This window comes from Caenorhabditis remanei, chromosome X (genome assembly GCF_010183535.1).
Source record: "Caenorhabditis remanei strain PX506 chromosome X, whole genome shotgun sequence".
Lineage (NCBI taxonomy): Eukaryota > Metazoa > Nematoda > Chromadorea > Rhabditida > Rhabditidae > Caenorhabditis > Caenorhabditis remanei.
This window is the reverse complement of record NC_071333.1, coordinates 3,177,075-3,198,333: the sequence shown is the minus strand read 5'-3', so window position 1 is coordinate 3,198,333 and position 21,259 is coordinate 3,177,075. Positions and strand designations below refer to the sequence as shown.

The 21,259-nt window shown below is 39.5% G+C and overlaps 2 protein-coding genes across 2 annotated transcripts; both read right to left on the bottom strand.

Moving 5' to 3' along the window:
- Positions 1–2,183: 2,183 nt before the first annotated feature.
- Positions 2,184–2,603, bottom strand: GCK72_022611 (uncharacterized protein; the record flags this gene model as incomplete). The annotated part of the gene is made up of 3 exons (XM_053734936.1): positions 2,184–2,280; positions 2,359–2,534; positions 2,589–2,603. The coding sequence occupies 3 exons, from the start codon at positions 2,601–2,603 to the stop codon at positions 2,184–2,186; spliced, it is 288 nt and encodes a 95-aa protein (XP_053578502.1).
- Positions 2,604–7,593: 4,990 nt separating this feature from the next.
- On the bottom strand, positions 7,594–8,865 carry GCK72_022610 (uncharacterized protein; the record flags this gene model as incomplete). Its single annotated transcript, XM_053734935.1, has 4 exons — positions 7,594–7,698; positions 7,990–8,088; positions 8,598–8,728; positions 8,775–8,865. 4 exons carry the CDS (start codon positions 8,863–8,865, stop codon positions 7,594–7,596), a joined length of 426 nt encoding a protein of 141 aa, XP_053578501.1.
- Positions 8,866–21,259: the final 12,394 nt, after the last annotated feature.

Sequence of the window (21,259 nt, the reverse complement as noted above, 5' to 3'; positions counted from 1 at the left end):
TTTCATTTGTGATATTCTTCTTGATCTTTTCCGAACTGCTATTCATTGTTTTCTTCTGCTTCTTCTGAAAACTTCTTCCTTTTTCTTCTTGACAGGATTTATTCGATCTGTTTTCCTTCTTTATCCGAGTGCTTCACTTTGTTTTACAGTTGTTTTGCTCCTTTTTTCTTTTTTCTACTGAGATCTTTGCTACCCGAAACTTCGTACACTCGATGTGTTTTTCCATTATCTCTTGTAGTGGAATGCTTGTTTTCCATAACATCGAACTTGAATTTTCTTTGGGTAGTTCAGTGGTTTCCATCTTAAAAATTTTCTTTTGGACGATGTTGTGGTGCAGCAGTTATTTGATGAAGACCTTGATGGAAATCGAAGGTTGTTGAAAGATTCGACCTTCCTTGGGAGTTGAAGATTGTGTTGTGTATTGGTGATGGTGGAGCATTCAGAGCTTTGAAATCGAGTGTCATCCTGTATCTCAGCTTGTCGTCCTTTTTCACAAGAGCGATTGGTTCTGGAAACATTGAATCCGTTTTTCTGACTATCCGTGGCTTAACTCTCTCTCTTCAGTTTGGATTTTCAGTTCTGGTCGTATCCTTGATGGTATTCTGTGAACATTGATCTGGTTGACTTTTGTCTTTCGCATTCCATTGCAGATCTCCTTAGAGTCTTGTAGGTTTCCTTTCTTCAAAATTTCATTCTTCATGCTCAATTTGAAATCTTTCTCCCTGCGTTTAAGCTGGCTTTGCCAACCGCGTCTTTAACTATTGGTGGTTCTTTGTCTACCAAACAGTCAAAAACAAAAAACAAAAAAGTTTTGCCACGAGTGGGGGTCGAACCCCACCCTTCACGGCCGGCCGCGATTTTCAACAGACATTTGTCTACTGTCTTCTGAATCCTGATTCTTCCATGGCAGCCGCTGCTCAGACTCCACAGCTTTTCTTTCTCTTCCCTCCTGGACATCTGTCCCGATCGCTGTCCTTCTACGGTCCATCGACGACACACGATCTTCAGTTCAGCACGTCTAACAACACACCTCCACGGTGGTTTCCAGCACGATCCACACCCCTTTGGGGTATCCCACAGCATCAATGTCTTCCTCACGACATCCTCTACTCTTCCTCACTCTGCTGCATCTCCGATCGGATTCAAGGGGATCATCTGATCTCGAGCCCAATGCTCTCAAACTCTTCGACGGCTCTTTAACAACAGAACGATGCCAACATCACGTCCTACTGAATCGGGGTATCCAAATGTGGCTCCACTTCTCTCCCTGCGCACCGACCAAATCCGATTTAGAGTATTCCAGCCTTCCTCGGTGGTCCATTGACCCTGATCGCCAATCGTTAAATGGCAAGAGAGTGGAGTATAAATAACCATTTATTTACATAAGGAATAACATTTTGATTTTGTCTTGCCACTTTTCAAGGGCTATAATCTTCTTTTTGAAAGGCGATAAGGCGGCGAAAGCGAGGAGTTCTGAAAAAAGTTTTAGCTGAAAATGATCTAGCTAGAAGATTAAGCAATTTCCAACAAGTAAGATGAAGCAGTAACTCTCGCGGAGGAAAGCAAGAACAAGAAAACATTCTGAATATGAAATGCAAATGTATTATTGAAAAAATAACAAGAAAAACATGGAAATATCAGATATAGTTTACTTTAATTTATTCTTTCCTTTTGCAACTTTTTGTTCCACCAATTTCTGACTGGCTCAGAAAGAAAAAATTTTTTTGGTATGGAGCGTTGAGAGGAGGTGGAGGGGTGGGAAGAGCTCTGAAATATGTTAGTTTCTTTAGGGTGTCATTTGTTTCGAAAAGATTTTGAAAAGCACCCGTAGCTCAGATATTTGGCAACAATTTAGTAAAGGACCTGGCTATTTGTTCAGTAGGTTTTTGAGAACGGCAGTAAATTAAACTGCTCTAAGGCTAAGGCTATTTTTATTGTTTTTTTGATTCAAACATTAAGTTTTTAACTTGAAAAATAATACTTCCCGCTCAAAACTTGTGTTTTCAGCACAAGTCGGCGGAATTCACATTGAAAAACAAATTATTCGTTTTTTTTAGAGTTTTTTGCTGCAAAAGTGTGATTTTAGAGCGATTTCATTCTAAAAATCATTATTTTGCCTTGTTTTGAGTTATTTTTTCCAGTTTTTTCGTTCAAAAAGTTCAATTTCCAAATCTAAAATCTAATTACCTCAGAACATTGACGCTTGATCGCATTTGCTCGGGATTTTGGCATTGTGGCCAGACTTGGTGGCTTCTAAGCTCCCTTCTGCTGGAGTGTGGCCTGGAAACATCAAAATTTTTTTTAAAATCTTTAATGTCAAATTTGAGAGCCTAACGGTTAATAGAAGACAAAACTAACCTTTCCAGCAGATGTTGACGCTCCGTCGGATTGTTGATCAGCTGGAGAACTCGACGACTCGACAAAAAATATTTTTTCCAACTTCGACGCCCTCCGGGAGATTTATCCGGACGAATCGATCCCCCTTCAGATACTCCTTGTCGGTTCCGTTTCGAGGAAGAAATGGGAATTAGGATCTGAAGTTACAAGTTCTAAGAGAATCCTGACTTTAATTTCTTACCAATTTTTACCGGTTTATAATCCATCGAGGTGAAATCTTCTTCTTCTTCAAATTCATCTCTAGTCTCTTGACGGAGAGCTGAAACATATATTTTTTCTGTTGTTAAATTTCAATTTTCTCTAATGAGGGGCCATATCTCTCTTAGAAGTGTCCGTAAAAAATGTTATCAAGTATAATACAAAAATAGGTTGAATGGCATGTCACTCGCCCAGAAACACATTTTCAGCTAAGTAACAGAAGAAGATTGTTGTTCATTTTCTTATACTGGCAGACCATGTTCTTATCGAAACAAGAAAACCAAAAAAAGTCCCGACATAGCGGGAACGAACTCTCCTTGTATGCGAGAGCAGACTTGTTAAAAATAAGGCCGGTTCGGGCCGGGCCGAACCGAGATTTTTCTTGACCGGGCCGGGACGAACCGAGATTTTTCTTGTCCGGGCCGGGTCGGGCCAAAATTTCTCTTGGCCCGGCCCCGCCCGGTCGGCCCGGATTCAAAAATGGGTACCCATTTTTACCAATTTTTTTTGTTGAAATTTTTCGAAAAAAAGAGTAAAAATGTTTAAATTATCATACATATTCACATTTTGATTTCATTTTAAATATTTATTCGAAAACTATACTTTTTTCAAAAAAGTTCAAAAAATTTCCAAAAATTTTCAAAAAAAGTTCAAAAACACAAAATGTTTTGAAAAAATGTTTCAAAATGGGCCGAGCGGGCCAAGATTTTTCCTGATTTTGGCCCCGGCCCTGCCCGGCCCGTGACAAGTTTGATGCGAGACAGCGATCTATGTACACCATTACACTATACATCGCGCGACCGGCCTCTCTCGAGAGTGCAGTAAAAAAACACCGAGTCACTAGTATCAGGTTAATATTTTGAGCTTTCTACCACCCTGTCGTGACACACCCTAATTCTTTTCTCAACGCTATTTACTGTTGAAATCGTCATCGTCTCCAGAAGACGTCAAAATCAATTTTTTCAAAAAAAGAAAAGTTTGGGCATCATCTAAGGGAAATTTCCAATCAATCTATTGTCGCGAAAAAAAAGTTCCAACATTTTTTACCGACGCGTGTTTGCGGACTTAGTGCAAAATTTAATAATATTGAACTGAGTCCGCAAACACGCGTCGGTAAAAAATGTTGGAACTTTTTTATTTCGATAATATCTAGGTTTCATAAAAGTCGGCCAGCTCAAAGTGGTCCCACTTTTTTAATAATATTTTTTCTTGCAAACACAAAATTCCCAGTTTGAAACGATTCGGGAAAATCAGGTAAAATTTATCGTTTTTTGGTGTTTTTATGTTAAAAATATCATTCCTTACCTTCAGAATCCTCCTTAACTTTGAAAAAATCGAAGAAAATCAATGAATATTAGTATTTAATAAAATAAAGAGACGATTGTTCGACAAGCCATTCAGTAGGCTATCTCAATGCATACTGATGGAGAATGGGAAGAGTAGACGCTTGGGGTTGGGGGTGTCTCTGTGTCTCTGTGTCTTTGTGTTGTGGGAAGGTCGTTTATCTTATCTGTCTCATTTCTCTTCTATATCTATAGTCTCTCGTACAGCCCTAACGAACAAAAACTCGGCGTAAATACGAATGTCACCTCTCTGTCTCCTTTTTCTTGTGTTCTATCTCTTGATTGAGAATATCAACTGCCATCGGTCCCGCGGGGCGTAGGTAGACCACAGGCCGACCGACGCGTTTCTCTTCTAACATTCTCATTTTATTCTACACACACACATACACACACACACAAAGAGACGGGGGTAGTCGGTGAGAGTTTAAAAAACCTGTAATCCAGAAAACAAGAACATTTAGGTACCAGTAGCGGTCGATGCCAGATTAGTACCGAAAATTCAAAAACAGAAGTTAGAAACGTTTTGTCATTAGTGGGGATCAAACCCTGGTTGTCAGATTATATAAATTTGTTTCAAAAACGACAAAGTTTAACAAAATTCAAAATTCGGCTTCCGTTGGCCTTTTTCATATATTTTTGCTCTCGCGGTTGGTCGACAGTCTCAGTGGGAACACCTAAAATAGTCTATAACTGTTTTTAAAGAACCACAGGATCAAAACTAAAAAGTTATGTGGTCGATAGATCTCACTTACAGGTACAGTAACCTTCAGTCTTAATCGAGAATTTTGGACAAACCAACACACAGATAGACACCTTCTTTCTTTCTCCTTTGCAAACATTTTTCCCTCTCATCTCTTTGGAAGAATAAAAAGGAGAGGAGGTGTTAATCTGTGTGTAGAGGGCGTCCAGATGTCTTAAAATTTGATCAGATCTAAAAAACTTATTGAGGAACGTAGACTTCTACTTTTTGAGTTTCAACTATAGTAACCGAGAATCTAAAAAAACATATTTTTCTGTGTTGAGGAGATATTTGCTGTGGATTTAATTCTTTCCTAATGTACACATATAGAACTGTACACTAAAAAATTAGTCTAGCTTCGGACTAATCAGATGTTCTCCGCCGAACAAAGAGATCTCTAAACACTCTTTCTTCTTCTTTCAAAGAGATGATAGGACAAAATTAGTGTGTTGAGGGAAATATGTGTGCGGAGAAAAAAATACATAACTCGACCAAAATCACTTTTTAGTTTTGATCCCAAGAAACAAAAAGTTGAATAAACATTTATCAGCTCTAAAAGAGCTTGTATATCAACTTTGTGCTGTTATTGTCAGTGACAATTTCATTTTTCTAATATTAAAGGAGGTGAGAACTCAAAAAATTAAATGTCTCAAGCTTCACCAATATGAATAAAAGTCTATACTCAAATCGAGGAACGAAAATATTTGTCAAAGAGCGGTTATGGGAAAACCGGTACAGTACGAATTTAGCGCTGCCTGATCAGGAAAACAGAAGATTCATATAGGCAAAGAGCGAGGGCGCGCCGACCGCCCGTATGGCGCAGGCGGTAACATCCTCGGCGGCAAGTTCAAACCACACGCTGGTTTACTCCCTCAAGACCATTTCTTAGCGGATTTCTTTTTTGTTGGCTCTATTCGTTTTTTTTTTTTGCTCAAATTATCGAGTTTCTGCGTAAATTTTCAGTCATCAGTATGAAACGCAGTATTTTTGAAACAGTGTTGCCATAGTGATCGTAGAACTACATGATGCATTTTTTGAAATATATCTTGCCTTGTTTAGTACGTGTAAATTACAAATCGGGCACCCGAAAATTGGAATCGGGAAAAACCTGGGTACCGGATTACGGTGTTCTGTCACAGTCAGGGATGTGATTTGATTGCCTGAACATGTTTTTCAGCGGGTATTGGTTCAAAATCTGAAAAAGCATTCTATTCACACATCGTGAAACCATACCGAGTTTTTCAGGGCTTTGAATTCCACCATTAAGTGGTCTTAATTTCTGAGTCTACGTTTTTAGAAATTACCAGTTTTTTCCCGGCTTGAACGCCATGTACAGTGCTCCACATAATGATACGCCACCCTTCAAAATTTTGAAAATCTCAAAAATGAGAAATGATGAAAATTCGTCCATAACCGTATTGAAAACTCTTTATAAGTAACATTTATTAGTTTCATAACAAAAACAAACTTGATATAACTAATTGAGAAAATTCCAATTTTTCAATATTTTCGTTTTTTCCAATCCACAAAATGATACGCCACTTTTCATTTTTTGCATTATATCTTTATTTTTCTTTGAATTCTTCAGATTGAAATTGTGTTTCCTGCTAGTTTATTGGTTTTCACACTGATGGGTTCCTGAAAATTGCCGGCCGATAATGAAAAATGCCAAATGGACACTCAAAATGCACGAAATTCCTCATTCAGTCAAATTTCAAACGAAACAACCTGTTCGGGAGGTTCACTCTGTCCATAGGTTGTGATTTCAGTTAATTATGGGGCGAAGATTATTTCGGAAGGACATCCACTCTTTCGGACCGACACAAACGCAGAACCATGCAGTTTGCTAAAAATTTAAGATCCACATGCTCCTAAAATGAATGTCGAAATCAACTTTCCCGTGTCTGTTTTTGACCTGTAAACCGGCTTTAAAATTATTTTGGCGACAAGAACACATTTAATTATGAGAGCACAGTTAAATGCCGTGATTACCAAAATGATTGCAAAAAGAATAAGCCGGTTTCCAGTTCAAGAAGGAGTTACCGTAACCATCACTCAACTTGAGCATCTTTCTGTAGGGTTTTGGCAAATGTTTCGAGGTTTTCACGATAAATCTCCGTAACATCCGATGCGTTTTACATTTCTCTGAGTTTCCCAGTTTACTTTTTCAATAAAACTCGATAAACAGTGTCTGCAGACACGGGAAAGTTGATTTCGACATTCATTTTAGGAGCATGTGGATCTTAAATTTTTAGCAAACTGCATGGTTCTGCGTTTGTGTCGGTCCGAAAGAGTGGATGTCCTTCCAAAATAATTTTCGCCCCATAATCTACTGGAATCACAACCTATGGACAGAATGTACCTCCCGGACAGGTTGTTTCGTTTGAAATTTGACTGAATGAGGAATTTCCTGCATTTTGAGTGTCCATTTGGCATTTTTCATTATCGGCCGGCAATTTTCAGGAACCCATCAGTGTGAAAACCAATAAACTAGCAGAAAACACAGTTTCAATCTGAAGAATTCAAAGAAAAATCAAGATATAATGCAAAAAATGAAAAGTGGCGTATCATTTTGTGGACAGGAAAAAACGAAAATATTGAAAAATTGGAATTTTCTCAATTAGTTATATCAAGTTTGTTTTTGTTATGAAACTAATAAATGTTACTTATAAAGAGTTTTCAATACGGTTATGGGCAAGATTTCATCATTCCTCATTTTCGAGATTTTCAAAATTTTGAAGGGTGGCGTATCATTATGTGGAGCACTGTAGTATCAACACCTGGGAGATTCCTAGTCAGATGGTTCAACAGATGGCCCCAGTTAGAATTCAAACGAGATCACCGGTTCATTCAATAAGTTTCAATAAAATGTAACAATTCTTTGATAATATTATAATTATCCATGACTAGAAAGACTTATTCTGCCTTCTTTGCTTTAGCTGCTGCTTCGGCATTCAATCGTGCACTCTCCTCTTCTTGCGTCTTCTGATGCCCATTCTCAAAATGAATGGAGTCCGAGAGCTGAAAAACGTAATAATCAGAAACTTTTGAGCTGACACAATTAGTCTTTTTTTCTAGTTTTGTGGATTGAGGAAAATATGAAGCTTATAACAAGCTGAAATATTGAACTGGAACAATCTCGCCATTAAATTTACTGTGTGACAGGGTTCCACGCTGTTACATATAAATCAGGACAATGGTTTAGAAAAAAGCGAAACCGCGCCCACAAGAAAGAGAAAACTGTTATTCTAGGCTTACGCGAGCGGTGTTGGCAGTGTTTTCTTTTTTATTTACTCATAACATTGAACTAACCTTGAGCAGAGTTTTGGAGTTTCGACTTCTCACTCTCTTGTTCATCATTCCTTGCAGAAACATCGATATTTTGCGCTTGTAGCAAATTGTTTCGTTGATCTGAAAAAATGCTTTATGTTGCTCCATATCATTTTGTGTACTCAGAACAATTCAAGTTAGTGATTCAATTAACCGTTCTACTCTATTCTACTATTTTTAAATCAAACTGTGTATCCCATACCACAAAATATCAAACTTACTTTGCGAATTCTTCTCCTTCTCGGTTACCATTTTTCAATTTCAGGTTCGGTCACTTTTTTATTGGTTTCACGTATTGATTTCTCTGAAAAAAACTTAAGAAAATGTTAGAACTTGAAGCTATAATTACCTTGCTCCTGTTCCAGTTAAGTGCAGCGTTCTTCCAGTCGATTTATTTTTTGATATTGTTGTTGAGCCGCTGAAAAAGAAAATTGATTCAAAAAATGTAACTAAAGCCTTCAAACTACCTTCATTTTTCTAATTTAACATTTTGTCCAAGGCTCTGTTCTCATCCACGAGACGAGTTATTCTGTGACCTGTTAATAAGGTTTTTTTTCTAATTTCGAATGCTTCAACATAACTCTACTCACGATCTTGTTCAGCCTGGATTTCACAATCTTCCACTTTTGTCTCAGATTCTCAATCTCTTCTTCTAGCTTCTTCTTCTCATCTTCCATTTTCTTTACTTGCTTCTTCAGATCTTTGACTTTCTTTATTGCTGCTGTTTTTTCGGAGACCTTTTTTTTTGAAGTCGATGTCCCAATTACTAATCACTCCATTAGCATCCTTCTCCAATGCATCATAGGGAAACTCGTAGTCGGCGAGTTCCTTCTCTAGTTTTCTTATCTTCTTCTCCATTTCCTTTACAGTATTTCCTCCTGAAAAGCAAAGTGTTTTTTTCAAAAAGAAACCACTACGCAAAAAAAGCTTTACAATAGGAAAAGTTTGATGATTCATAACTCCGCTCACAAAAGGATTTAGTGGAATTTTACTTCAGATTCGGAACCTACGGACTCGAAAGTATCAGGGGCCAAATTTTTGAGTCGCTAAAAAATGTATGAAAAACAATTTTTTTAATGTATGTAAAAACAATTTCGAATGTTCAGTTTAGATTGAAAAGAACCCGAAAACTTGGAAACATTCTTAACAGACTGCCATAGCAGAAGTGAACAAAATTTTATAATCGATGTAAATTTTTAATGAAGTATCCCTAGTTTCTATGCACTCAAAACACTATTCCACATATTGATTGTTGTGCTGTTATGTTGTATCTAATAAATTAACGAGCAGCTCACCTTATTCAGACCGTAGTACCAGCACACAAGCAGAATAATAGAAACACATTAGAATTTAATAAAAATCATAAATATAACAAGACTCCTATTCAGTAAGGTGTCAATCGTAATGTAACATATGAAATAAAAAGGAAAGGAAGCGCTCGAAGACCGAACACACTTTTCTGCTTCTCTAACTCCCTCTCCGATACACACACTTTTTCAATATTTATTTGGACGCCGCGTCTTCTCTGTCGTCTCACTACTTTCATTCAATCGGTGGAAAGAGAGGCGCGTAGAAAAGGTCAGTTGTGTTTGTGGTTGTCAGTGTATGACATTCATAAAAAAGGGTCCGAATTGTGAAACGATTGATGTGTACAGTGGTTTTTAATATTGGAAAATGCATAAACAAACATTCATTCGCTCCGAAAAAAATCCAAAAACTAGGTTTTGCCATATTTTTCAGCAGCAACCTAATTTTTCCGAGAATTTTCTGACATTTTTGAACTCTGCACAATATGATCATTTAGAAAAATGCTCACAAGAGTAGACTCTGTGCAATTTGAGTCTCGCAACAAGATCTACAATACCCCGGTAGTTTTAGCGATGAGACCCAAAAAGCATAAAACCTAGTCATAATTATACTTATTTGAAGCGTTTTGACAAGCTGCATTCAAAAAAGAACGTGAAATTACATAATAAATTATTCGCTTCAAAAAAATCCAAAAAACAAATGTTTACCATATTTTTCAGCTCCAATTATGGGCAAACTCTCGATCATCTTGAACAACTTGTGGAGATGGTTGGGCGGCAGAGGTAGTGGCTGAAATTACTTATTTGTGTATGACCTATATCCGCTATGTCACATCCCTGACAAGAGTTTCACCTTCAAATCTCTCTTCTCAACCATCCATTTGTTGTTTTCATTAGAAAAATATGTTTTTTCAATTTTTCAGATTACAGTGAATTACCCCAATTTTACTAATTGGTGGGGATAGTCTGCTTTAGAGATTTTTCAAATGCCTGAAAAACTCCTCTAAGATTCTTCACCAGGAAAATCTGTCAGCGCTGCAATCTAACTTATTCCTCCTATTCCGATCGCCTAGCCCAACTTAATCTCTTCTCTATGCGTCATCGTAGACTCAAAGCCCAACTCCTTCTCCTGTATAAATTTCTAAGCGGTACCTCATACTACCCAAACCTAGATTCGTACGTCCGGTTCTCTTCTTCCACCCGTCGCCCCATGAATTTAGTTTGTATTAAACCTAATTGTTCTGACTTTTTTCCCACACCGTTCCCTTTTGGAACGCCATAACCGCCCAAACCTCTTATTTTTTCCCCCCTGCTGAATTCCGTACCCTAATCATGTCTAGTATTACCCGCTATTAGAGCTTACCTTTTATTTCTAAAACCGCCCTTCCTGGCATTCTTTCCTTCTTGATTTAAATGTCCTCTATGTTAGTATACCTATTTTTTTTACTGTGCCATTCCCCTCTTACCGGTCTTTCTTATTATTTCCCGCATTATTCACCTCAACCCACCCTCCCTTGCAATGGTCTCGTGAGGGACTTATTCTTAGCCTCTTGCCGTGTATTTTGATAATTTTCTAACCTGAATAAATAAATAAATAAATTTGTGACTACAATGCAAAATCAGTTTTCAAAAACTGCTGAGGGCCACAGAATCCGGATATTCTTGTCTGAAAAAAATATCCAGATTCAGAAAAAAATATCCGGATTCTGGACCGCTCTCAGCAGTTTTTGAAAACTGATTTCTCAACTGAATTCGATTGTCTATATTCTGCTAGCTTTTGTTGCTGAACTCCAAAGTCAGCCCTGACCATTCCCCAGTCAGCGCCTAGAGGTTTTGAAATAAAGAAAACATGTAAATAAAATGTTCTAATAGAAGAGTCACCGTTTAGACATCGGAGGAAAAAACGTGTGATTCAAATTTGAACATACTCGAAAACTATGAGTACTTGAAATCCCGGGAGACCACTGCTTTATGTGACGTATCTTTATAAAAATCGAGTGGTCAGACAACGTCATGAGCACAAAACCTTGAGACTATTTTTGATTTGAATTTGTTTCCGATACTCAAGTTTCAAACCACGAAGATTTTACTGCTTTTAATAAAATTAAAGCAAAACAAGTTTTAGCAATATAATATTATTTCTGACTTCAGAAGGAAAAAGTTAGTTACAATAGAGACAACAGGAGTTGGGAGAACGAAATAGGATAACAGTGAATTTAAAAAAGTTAAAGACGGAAATGACATGTTTTGTAAAAACCAGACTTGTCACGGGCCGGGCCGGGCCGGGCCAAAATCAGGAAAAATCTCGTCCCGTCCCGTTTGGAAACATTTTCAAAACATTTTGTGTTTTTGAACTTTTTTTGGAAATTTTTGGAAATTTTTGGAAACTTTTTGAACTTTTTTGAAAAAAGTATAGTTTTCGAATAAACATTTGAAATTGAATCAAAATGTGAGTAAAAATGGGTACCCATTTTTGGATCCGGGCCGACCGGGCTGGGCCGGGCCAAGAGAAATTTCGGCCCGGCCCGATTTTTGACAAGTCTGGTAAAAACTGTTCGACACGAATATAAATTTAATAATAATAAAAGTATCAAAATCTTCGGCGGCACACACTTATGGTTGATCGACTGTATTTAAGGCAACCCAGCGGAATTCTTGACTGTACATTAATTGAGCAACTGTTCCATCGATTTGTTCAATTTGGTACAATTGGGAATCGTTGAAGGGACTGAAAAAAGTTCAAATATGAAAATGAAATTGTTTTTTTGAATTTACCTCCAGTTTTTGAGAAACTCGGTAACCATATCTGGAGTCCATCTGGTTTTAAACAAACTGAGTGTTTTGCAATTAGCAAATAAAACGTTGACTACATTAGGAGTCACCCAATGAGCGTCATAAATTTCCAAGTGGCAGCCTCGGAATGGCTCATAACTTTTGCTATCAAAATTCAAGTTATCTGGAATCTTGGAGTGAATGTAAACTTTAAACGAAGTCATGCAGAGCTCGAATAAAATTTTAAATGTTCTTTGATCTGGAATATTTACTCGCACCCTCACTTCATCGATTTGCAAATTAAGTGTTTGCACAAAATCTATTTCGGATCTCATTCCGGGAAAAAGGTCTCAAATCTCATAACATATCCCCGGATTGTTGAAAAGGTTCACTGTTTCGGGTACCAATGATTTAGCAATGTTTTTCCCGGGCTTGTCTTCCGACCCTCTGTCAATGTTGTCGGTTACGTGGTAGCAAAGTTTAAAAGTCACTTGGTCCGAAAAGAGAACACAAAGTTGGTATTGCTCAGCATTCTTTTGTGATAAAAACAGATTAAGGATTTTCCACATCTTTCTAGAAACGAACGACATAGTAAAAGAATAAAGAAACACAAACACGGTTTCTCGTAATAACTTTTTATTACGGCACAAAAAACAAGCAAAATACAATAAAAATGGTCCAAATCGACCCAAGTGTGAGGAAAAACAAAAATAAAACTGAGATAACGACACCAACCGGTGTCGTTCAGCGCTCAGACAAGACTAAAACTAACTGAATTTCCGTGCTTCTCGCCCGAGATGACGTGCACCGCTAGTGCGCCAGCACGCAAAGCGCGCCATAGAATAGTTGACGTGTTCGGAGTGCAATAAGCTGGATTAATCGAGATGTAATATTTCTTTTCAGAGGAAAAAGAAAATAGAATTATTTAAAACCGGTACAAAACCGGACATCTCCGGAACTTTCAAATCCATCCATACATCATTATTCTCAGAAAGTGGCACTTGCGGATGACTCGTCATACGGACACGGAACAGAGATATTACATGGATACTTATGAATTGGATAAGGATGCTGAAGTTGCAAACTACTAGAAAACATGTGAAAGTATGCATTCTTACATGCTAATGGATAAGATGAGCAAGACTGCTGCATATAGAAACCTAATAGGGGAACCTAGAACTTAAGAAATAATGACCTAAACTTAGAAGGGTGGGGAATATAAAGCCAGCACAAAAACTGTGTGCATCGAGAAACAAATTTTGAGCATGAAAATCAAGATTATAGATTATATGATGCGGATAGATAGACAAGATGACGATGAGATGTGGTGGGGTGGGGTGACAATAACGATAAATAATGATGCACTAAGCACAACACTTGATTACAACCAGTATTAATATTAACAATGTGGCAAGGCGAATTAGGAAACATCATTGAGTATATGGGACAGCATTTGATGATGATGGTTCCGTCAGCTTTCACTTCTTCTGTGGAGTGGTGCTCTTTCCGTGATGTCTGGATGGGTATGGGTGATACGACTTGTGCACTCCTCCTCGACTTTGACCATGTCCCCGACTTCCTCTGCCGAATCCCTCCTTCTTCCATTCGTGATTCCGATGTGCTGGTGGTTGAGAGGGTCCAGGCTTGGTGGTTGCTTCCTCACTGACTTGCCGGTTTCCAGTGGCTATACAATCCTCCTTCTCCTCAGACACCATAAACTGTGGCCACGGGTGTTCGTGCTTCTCCAACAATGCTCTGACAATCCTCCAATACTTTGTAGCACTGACTATTTCCGACACCAAGTACAGTGGTCGATTTAGCTCCTCTGTGCATATTTCATCTGGGGAAACCGCGACTAGCTCGCCGTGATCTCTCACTACTCTTCCAAAAAGAGAAGTGAACATCGCCATGTGACTATGGTCAAATCTGGTCATGTGCTCCGGAATCAGATAGACCACAGCACTGGACGGAATTGCGTTCACGATTTCTCTCCAAGCCTCTTGGTCTTCTTCCTTGATAGAAATCGGCACCACGACGGCTACTATTGATGTTTCATGGCGCAACATTTGACTGTATGTGTTATCCGTCACACTCGCCAAATCCTTCAACATTGTCATCTTTGCCGCTTGAACTGGCACATTGTCAGCATTGACACCTGGTGCACAAATCACTTGAATTGTTTTGATGCTTCCAAAACTGAATCCCAGGTGTTTGCGGACGAGGTCACGACGACATTGGAGATATGCCGCTTCCCATCCATTGATTTCACAAACAAAGAGTGGTAGTGTTGGGCAAGTAGCCAATGAACTGAATGTTCGTTCATCAGGCACCGTTGACAGTCCTTCAATTGCAGATTGGGACAGCAACAAAAGCTCCCTGATTTGATCCTTCTCCTTGAGATTTGGATCCAGCTTTACCAGTTCCACCATTCTTTGCAACTGTGTCGGTGAAGTAGTACGGGCAGAGGGCGCTTCTCGAGGCGACCAAGTGCAGGGACTTGGGCATTTGCAACAGAAGAGATCCCTGAAATAAGTAAAGTTCGTTGGGCTATCTATTGCGTTAACATTTTGTAACTTTTGCGCGCGTTTCTTTGCTCTCCCTTTCACAGTTTCTATTGGCACATCTTCCATTTCTATTGGAATGACCCGTAAATGTTCAAATGGAATCACCATCTCTTCTCCTTTCTTTCCCAGTATTGGGACAACTGTAGCTGAAGTTTCTGAACACTGGATTACCCTGCACGGTCCCTTCCACTTATTGACAAGTTTCGGACACCTGGCACCTAACTTTTCAGACGGAATTTCCACGAGCACCCGGCTTCCTAGTACAGGATATCTCCCATGTTCCGTCTTGTGCTTCTGATCAAACAGATACTTGTACTTTTCTTGCTCCTGCAGAGCCCGTTCTTTTGCAAGAGCATGAGCTTTCACCAGTTCTGCAGTCATGAGATGTTTGTACTCATCCACATTAACATAACTCATGCCAACGGCATCCTCTCCGGCCAAATCAAGTGGGCCCTTAGGATCCCTCCCTGACATCAGAAATATCGGAGATTCTCCCGTCGTAGAATGTGCAATATTATTATATGCATACACCGCGTATGCAACTTGATCATCCCATTCTACTGGTAACGCAGCCTTTTTAGTCATTATATGCATTAGAGTCTTGTTGAATCTCTCAACTGCCCCATTTGCCCGACTATTGTATCCTTTCGTCATGACATGTTCAATCTTCAACAACTTTGTAAGTTGTTTAAAGTATTCATTATCGAACTCCTTTCCCATGTCTGTGAGCAGTTTGTTTGGGATTCTTCCCTCCCCCATAGCCCATCTATCTACAAAAGCTTTCACCACCGTTTCTCCTTTCTTATCCGGAATAGGTATTGCACTAGCGTATTTTGTAAATAAGTCAATAATCGATAGAATGTACCTGTTTCCTTGTGTGGACAAGCCTACATCAATGAGATCACACGCAACAATCTCCAACGGAGCAGACGTTTCATATGGTTTTAACGGAGCAACTAACTTCGGATGATCATTCACACAAAGACATTTCGGACAACTTTTCACCACTTTCTCTATATCTACCCTCATTTTTGGCCAATAGAATCTTTTCCTCAACTGTCTCATGATTTTCTCAGTTCCGAAATGTCCAGCGACTGTTCCAGAGTGTGCTTCTTTGACTAACGCCAATCTTGCTTTCTCCGGTACAACATGTCTGTTGTATTCGTCGTCTTCGATGTTTCTGAGAGAATTTCCCACAAGAGCATAATTTTCCACTGGCACCTCGCCTTTCAGTCCTGGAATCTTCACCTTTTCTTTCATGCAACCACTCTCTAAGAATTGAATGATATCACACCACCCTTCTTCACCTTTCAGCATTTCCAGCCACTTTTCCATATTCAACCCTTCACTCTCCTTACTCTCACTCTTTTCTTTGATCTCCCCAATGATATTTGTGAGTTCTGCAGTCTCGGATTCTTCAGCTTCCACTGAAGGACAACCACCTCTACTAAGAGCATCAGCAACCACGTTAGCTTTCCCGGCAATATAGACTATTTTTACATTGAACTGCATGATTTCAATAGACCATCTCATCAGTCGGTCTGACAACGGTGATCCTTTCAACAAGGAGATGAGCGGTTTGTGATCAGTGTATACAATGACCGACGTACCATAAGTGATTGTCTTGAATTTTCTCAACGCTGACATCATTGCCAACGCTTCGAGATCAGTAACATGGTATCTTTTCTCAGCTGGGCTTAAAGCTTTTGATGCGAAGGCAATTGGATGTTGAAGACCATCTTCCCCTTCCTGCGCCAGAACAGCTCCTACACCTTTCTTACTAGCATCACAATAAATCCTAAAAGGTCTTGACCCATCAACTGCTTTCTCAATATCAGGTTGCATAAGCACTGGTGCTGTACAGATCAACCGTATCAACTCCTGAAATGCTTTCTCATGTTCAGGCTGCCACATCCATGAAGTTTTGACTGATGTTAATGGAGTCAAGTCCGCTGCCACTTGTGCATAATTGAGCATAAATTTTCTATAATAACTAGTTAGTCCCAGAAAAGAGCGCATTTGTTCCGCATTTTCTGGTCTCGCGAAATTTTTCATCTTGTTGACCTTGGTTTCTTCGGTTTTCACACCTTCTGGAGTGATCCGATGTCCCAAGTATTCAACCTCTTTCTGCGCAATATGACACTTGCTTGCTCTCAACTTCATTCCACTTTTCTCTAAACGACTTAAGATTTCTTTGATATGGTGGACATGTTGTTCCATGTTCTCACTAGCAATCAATAAATCATCGACATACACGAAAGCACTTTCCCCGAGCAAATCTCCCACAACCGCTTCCATGGTTGCCTGAAACACCGCCGGCGACGTTACTAACCCGAATGGTAGCACATTGTATTCAAACAACTCACTCCCAATTGCGAACGCTGTTATTTCTTTACTCTTTTCCTCCAACGGAATCTGCCAATACCCCGCTAACAGATCAAGTGTGGTGAAAATCTTTTTCCCAGACAACGACTGAAGAGTTGCTTCGATGTGAGGCAGTGGATGAGCATTATTTTTCACCACTTTGTTCACTTTTCGGTAATCCACACACATTCTCACAGAACCATCTTTCTTTTTCACGATGACTACCGGACTTGACCACGGTGACTTACTCACCCTGATGACCCCTTGTAGTAACATTTTCTGCAGAATGTTTCTGATTTCCGGCCGAATGGCAAGCGGAATTGGTCTCGGCTTTTGCCGAATTGGTTCTGCGCCATCTAACAATTCAATCTCACACGTTGTAGCATTAGTACGTCCCAACTCGCTGTCTTCAATCGCGAAAATGTTTTGAAAACTCCGAATGACATTCCAGACTTCTGTCTCATTTTCACAGCCTCCTTCTTGTCTTTTCAGATGTTCACACACCATTTTCCATCTTTTGTCATCAGAATCACCCTTCCCGATACTGCACATGACCTTCTCTTCCTTATGAAACTCTTGTCCCTCAAGGTACTCCTTCAAGAAATCCAAACTTTCTCTTTTCTCTTGTACCACTTCAAAGCCATCTACCTCCCCTACAGCAATTCTCTGTCCTTTTCTCAACAATACCGGCTTATCACTGAAATTAGAGATGGTCACACATGCTCTTCCATTCACTTCCACCTCACATATCGACGGAGCGATACACTCATGCATTGAAGTGATCAAGCAATGATTTTTCCCTTCGAGAACAATCCCTTCAACTGCCACTTGCACCACTCTTGATGAACTCGGAGCTAGTCTAATGTCTTTACACATAGTGATTGCACGGGGTTGCTCTTCAATGCGAACTTCAACTCCCAATTTGTCAAACTGATCCATGCCGAGAATAATATTATCTCTGTCTATATCAGCAATATAATACTTGATGAGTCTTGTTCTTGTTTGCATTGAAGTTTCAACCTCCACGGAGAACAATAATTTTAGCGGCTGATTATTAGCTGTGAATACCTGCAACAACTCCGGCTTCCCTTTCCCCACTTTCTTCACCCATTCTTCTCCATTCTCATTAGCAATTTCCTTCCAGATTTTGTGAGAAATTATGGAAATGCAAGCCCCAGAGTCTAGCATTAACTCAACTTCAGCTTTGCCAATGCGCCCTTTTTCGATCTTCACCCCTGGTTTCTCTACCGTTTCACACTTCTCTTCCGACAATGTGCTCGGTATAACCGCAACCTGTTTCTTCTCAACCGCACTGACAGTATTATCTTTATCTTTTGTCTTGGTCTCAGTCACCTTGTTTTGGTTTTGCTTTGTGCAATACGTGGCGATGTGACCTTGTTCTTGACAACGATAACACGTAACAGGTGGTCTGTTCGACGCTCTCGAATTTCCGGGTGCTCTTGAACAACTAGGCTCATGACAACCAATTAATTTGCACTCACTACACTCTTGAAACCCCACCGAATTTCCATTATTATTGGCATTATTTCCTGTTCTCTGCCGCCAATTTTGGATTGCTGGATTCTCAATGTTGTCTGTTTTGTTCTGTGAATTTGAGATGTTTCTCTGTGCATTGTGATTGCTTTGTTCAGATGAATTGTTCGACGACGACGCACCGTTGTTTTGTTGCGACGGACCTTTTCTTTTATCACCATTGTGATTTCTGATTCTCTGATTCCTGTCTCTGATTCCCTGTTCATACCGAGTTACCAGGCTACGACAAGTATCATAGTGATCCCTTTCCGGTACTCCCAACAATCTATTGTCAATCAGGCACGACAAAGTTTCATTTTCCGCAATTGCGTCCAAGAGTTTTGCTGTTTTCAGAGAGGACAGTTCAGACGCATTGATTCTTTTGAATGCAACTCGCGCAATTTCATCCATGGACAAACAGAAATCTTCAATTGATTGATCTGACTTCTTTCTCAACGTTTCCCATCTACTTTTTGCTCTTCGAGTCTCGTCTTCAGGTGATATTCTCAACCTGTTAGCGATAGCATTCATGATCTCTTGCATTGACCGTTTCTCATGATCAGGCAGCCCCTTGAATATTCTCAGCGCTCGCCCACTCAAATACTTTGTCTCTAACAGAGTAATCTGATGATCCTCAGAAAACGCGTCAAATTTCAACGCAAAAGATTTCTTGAAACTTTCCAGCTTGACTGACCCTTCTTCAGCTGAAAACTTCGGCGGATCTGGCAGATTCTGTTGTACCATTAGTCGACTCATTATCTCCAGCTGTGACAACTCCTTTTTCTTTCCAGTATCCCACTTGGTGAAATACCGACCGTTCCCAACCTTTTCATCATCCCTTTCCGTCTCCGATTCATACTCATAACCCCCACGCGCAGTTTCTATTGCATCATGCAAGTCTTTATCCTCTTTTTCATTTGCTGACTTTACTCGACTTCTTTGGCTCTGATGCTCACCTGACATAGAAGGCCCTGGTGTCCTCGAATTGACGAGTGATCTCGATGGCGTGTATTGATTTCCCCCAGTCTGAGAAGATCTTTGTTCATTTTGGGCAATGTTAGGAACCTGCTCACCGTAGCGCGAGTAGCTATTTGACAAGCTATTAGCCTGCACTAGTCTCCACGCCTCCTCTTTTTCTTGGTGGCGCATCGTTTGCATCTGGATCTTTTGTCGAAGCTCTGCCAATTCCTTCTTGTCCGCCCTGGCCTCCGCCTCCAACTTCATATTCTTTTGTTGAGCAGCCTGCAATTGATGGTTTCTCATTTTTACTGCATCTTCTAGCTCTTCGGCTTTTTCAAGGATTCGGTTAACCTCCTCCATCGAATCAATATTTTTCGACTCAAAAAGACTCACCAGCGAGGTCGCCCAGACAGTATCCATTGTCGAAAACTCGGCTTGTTGCTTGTTCGCCTCAGGTGCCACTGCTGGAGTTGCCGAATCGCGAACCTGCAATTTGCTTTTCTTTTCAACATTCATTTTAGCTTCTCTGTCTTCATTCGCTTCATGCATTATCTGCTCAGCGAACTCAATCAATGCTTTTATTATCGCGTTATACGTGCTCACATTTCCTTTCACATACGTTTTGAGCTGTTTGTATACGTCATCTCTAGCAAGTTTGAACTGAGTTTCTCTCGTTCTTTTTACCATTTCAATGCTCACCTCTTCGTTCTCTTTCCAGTCCATGTGTTGATTTCCTTCTCCCAGCAAGTCTTCTTCGTTCAACACTTCCTTTTCATCTCCATCAACCACTTGGGTTGCATTCAACCCTTCGTCCGTCTCACTGTGAGCCATTTCTGGAAAATATCGAATTATCTTCAGTTTTCCAGCAAATGTAACAAGTAAAGTAGCGTAGGGTACAAGTGAAGCAGGAAGAAAATACAAATATACCAATAGCGTACAACAAGTGTTAACTTAACACCACTAGAATATACACTTTCCTTTAAAACTATACTTTTCGAGAAATCTTCTAATTTCTCGTATTATTTATTTTCTCTAATTAGAATAAGTATTTTCCAATGAAATATCACTGGAGCGATAAAACTGTTTCCTTTTCGCTTTTAATTTTGCGAAAATTGGAAAATATTACACTTTTTCTCACTTTTTGCGAGAAAAATTTTAATCACTATTCACCAGATGAGCAGACTCGAATTTCTCTGCGAAAAATGAATTTTCCGCCAGAAAAATCGATAATTTTGATATAAATTCGTGAAATATCAGAAATTTCCACGAATTCCTGCTCAATTTATCGCAAAATTTTCAGATGAAAGTAATTGGAAAGTTTGAATTTTCGCTGGAAAATTTTCCGACGAAAAATCGATAATTCACTATCAAATCGTGGGTTTTTCCACGAAAAGTCAGCAAATTTCAGAAAATACACGCAAATTCAACGAATTTACATGCACTCTCTGTCTTTTCCAACTAATTCCACCAGAAAATCGATAAATTCTCTGGAATTAGTGATAGCCTTTCGAAATAACAGTAGCACTGCTCACTGCTTTCAGCTATTTGCACGAAATCACCAGCACTGGTCACTCAGTGTCCCAGTCTGATTTTTCCGTGGCGAAATTCTCTTGAATCGTGTCAGCACTGCTCGACACGTTCGAATTTCGGACACAAAAGGTCAATTTTCTCGCCTTTCGACTAGAAAATTTTGGCACGGCCCCCAAGTAAAAGAATAAAGAAACACAAACACGGTTTCTCGTAATAACTTTT